Source organism: Rhagoletis zephyria, unplaced genomic scaffold (genome assembly GCF_001687245.7).
Source record: "Rhagoletis zephyria isolate East Lansing unplaced genomic scaffold, Rhagoletis_zephyria_1.1 Rzeph_scaffold_08548, whole genome shotgun sequence".
Lineage (NCBI taxonomy): Eukaryota > Metazoa > Arthropoda > Insecta > Diptera > Tephritidae > Rhagoletis > Rhagoletis zephyria.
The window spans coordinates 18,573-21,495 of NW_016165628.1; the positions used below are offsets into that span (position 1 = coordinate 18,573).

A 2,923-nucleotide genomic window follows, 5' to 3' on the forward strand; every position below is an offset into this window, starting at 1 on the left:
AATGACAAAAAATGTGTGCCTTTAAAAAAAAATATATTTTTTAAGCAATGGAACACTTATTTTTATATGCCCATCTTCGTCATTCCAATATTTGTCATTTAATGCCAAGTGGAAGTTGGGAAGGATTTTTCATTTTATTAAAAATTTGTCGTTTATAACATATTTAAATTTTTTTTTTTTATATTCAGTTTTTTAAGTTTAATAAAAAAAAGTCTGGATTTTTTAATTTTTGTTTTATAGTTACGATGTGCGACTTTTTACTTTGATACTGTTAACAGTAGATAGTTTTTTGTTTTACATAAGAGGAAGAAATCCAATTTGCTGTTTGTCGTTACAAAAAAAAAAAAATTAGTTGGTTAAGTTATTTGTTGTTTTTTTATTTAAATTAATTCATTTTCAAGGTGGTCAAATACAAATTTTTTTTATTTTTTTATTCAATTTAATTTTTAATTTTACTTTGTTTCTTTTTATTTTACTTTACTTAATTTTATTTTATGCCATTTTATAATATTTAATATAATATTATTTTGCTTTATGGAAATTATTTTAGTCTAGCTTTTTAATTTGTTTCATTCATAATTTAATTTATTTTACTTTATATTTTTGTATCCCTTTTCATTTTATTGCAGTTTATTTATACTTTAATTTATTTCATATTATATTTTTAATTTTTTTTATTTTAAGTTTTATTTATTAAAATTTTATTTTGTTTTACTTATTTTTTTATTATAATTTTTTATTTCATTCTGTATTATTTAATTATATTTTGTTATTTGCTTTTATTTTAATATACGTCATTTTAGTTTTTATATTATTTATTTTATTTTTTCATTTTAAGTTTTATTATAATTAGTTTTCAAAATCATACAAAAAATTAATTTTGTTAATCCGTTTTCTTAATGTTGTAATATAACTTTTTAAATGTATTATATTTTCAATATACATATAAATAATTTTATTTTATAATTCTTTTTTTTATATGTTTATATTAACTTTTTAAAATTTTATTATTAATTTTTCAATATTATTATTTTATTTTCCTATAAATACTTATAATTTTACTTATATATTTTTTTAATTTTTTTCAGTACTAAAATTTTACATTTATACTCTTTTATTATTTTTATTATTTACTTATGATTTCGAGTGTTGACTTTAACACACACATTCACATATATATTTACTTAAATTATTAAATAGGTGTGTGTGTGTGTGTGTGTATGTCTAGCACGGCATGTGTGTTTCTGTGTGAGCTGCTGTTGTTGTATTTGTTTTAGGTAGTGTGTGTGTATTTGTTTTTGAATTATTATTTTTCGCTTTGTATTTAAATTTCGCTACATTTATGAAAAGTGTCCCGCCCTTATAAAGTATTTGTTTATGTTCATTTACCATTTACGCATATTTTTCACACATTTGTTGTTGTTTTTTTTTGTAAATGTGTCTAACTTTCTTTCATAGTACAATTTTATTTATGTTTTTAATTTTTTTCTTCATATTATGTCTGCTTAGTCTATGTATACTCATATTAATTTATTTTCAATTTGTATATTTTCATAATTTTTGCAATATTAAAAAAAAAGAAAATATTTAAACTAAATTTGATATTTTTCCACGCACTTTCATCGCCTGTGACTGTTTACATACAAATAATTCTTTTTCTTATTTTCATTAGTTTTCATTTGCTTTTGCTTTTCATTTTTGTTGTTGTTATTGTTTGCGTTACTTAACTGTAAATAACTTAATTGTTACAAATTAGAAAATAGTTGAATTTTTCATTTCATCTGTCCTTTCAACGAACCTTCAACTTTTTTGTAAGCCGACAAAAAAATCTCCACTTAATTGAGTTCTTCATAACTACAAATTTTTGCTTTTTGTGTTGGTGTGTTGGTGTGTGTGTGTGTGTGTAACTCAATTTAAACTTTAAGCCCTGCTGCAGTACACATGATCTAAATACATACGAAACGAGAAACTTCAAAATCCTTAAAAAACTCTCAAACTTTCGTTATCTCTTAGTTTCATACTGCTTCTTGCTGCTGCTCTCTGTTTTATTTGTTTTTTTTTTTTTTTTATATTTTTCACTATTCACTATTTACTTATTCGCTTATTTTCATTATTTATATTCTCTTTCTTCACCTTCTTTCTGCTTCGGCGCTTTCTATTTCGCAAAGAGTTTGCTGCCATCACTTTATCTCCTTCTCTGCCATCGCCTGCCGCCTTCACTCTCTCTAGTAACGTTGGGAATTATCTCAGGCATAAAATTCACGGTTATTCGCGTTTTTCGCATAGGAATTGACCGCCGGCGAGCGTTTGGGTTCATCGAGTGCATAGGAGCCTTCGTCCTTTTTCCGCATGCGGTAAACGATGAACATGACGACGAGAATGGCACACAGCAGACCGACGACAGCGCCACCGATGACAGCTGGAAGAGAAAAGCGAAATAGCACATTAAGATTATTTAAAATTCCACAATTTAAGTGCCTGCTGCAAAATTTAAGCGCCCACTCACCTGCCAAGATGCCCGGCTGGGCAAAGAAGCTCGCCGTTCGATCGTCGTCGCTCGTATTCATGATGAGTACTTCGTTGCCTGTGGTGTGCTCGATCACTTTAGTGTCTGTCGGCTGGCTATTAATGTTGTTCGTACCCAATTCGTGTATGGTGTTGCCCTGATTAGTGTTGCCGCCTGTTTTGCAGCAGAGAGAGAGAGAGAGAGAGAGAAAAAAGGAAGAAAACAATTGATTAGGGTTATCGCTTTAGGTATTCGTTGTTCATAAAAGTATTGGTCCTGTTGTTAGTTTGCCTTTTAAAACAAAACGACTGTTAGTACAATTGTATGTCCTTTTTTCGTAGCCATGCGAAGCCAACAAATTTATTTGCAGGTTAAAGTACAGCATTCATTGGCTGGACATGGTTCAAGGTGTTCCAT

General features: G+C 27.5%; 1 protein-coding gene across 1 annotated transcript; it reads right to left on the reverse strand.

The window, feature by feature from the left end:
* Nucleotides 1-1,880: 1,880 nt before the first annotated feature.
* LOC108375130 (syndecan-like) lies at nucleotides 1,881-2,680 on the reverse strand (the record flags this gene model as incomplete). Its single annotated transcript, XM_017631219.1, has 2 exons — nucleotides 1,881-2,419; nucleotides 2,507-2,680. Coding segments are annotated over 2 exons (347 nt in total), but the record flags the coding sequence as incomplete, so codon positions are not given.
* Nucleotides 2,681-2,923: the final 243 nt, after the last annotated feature.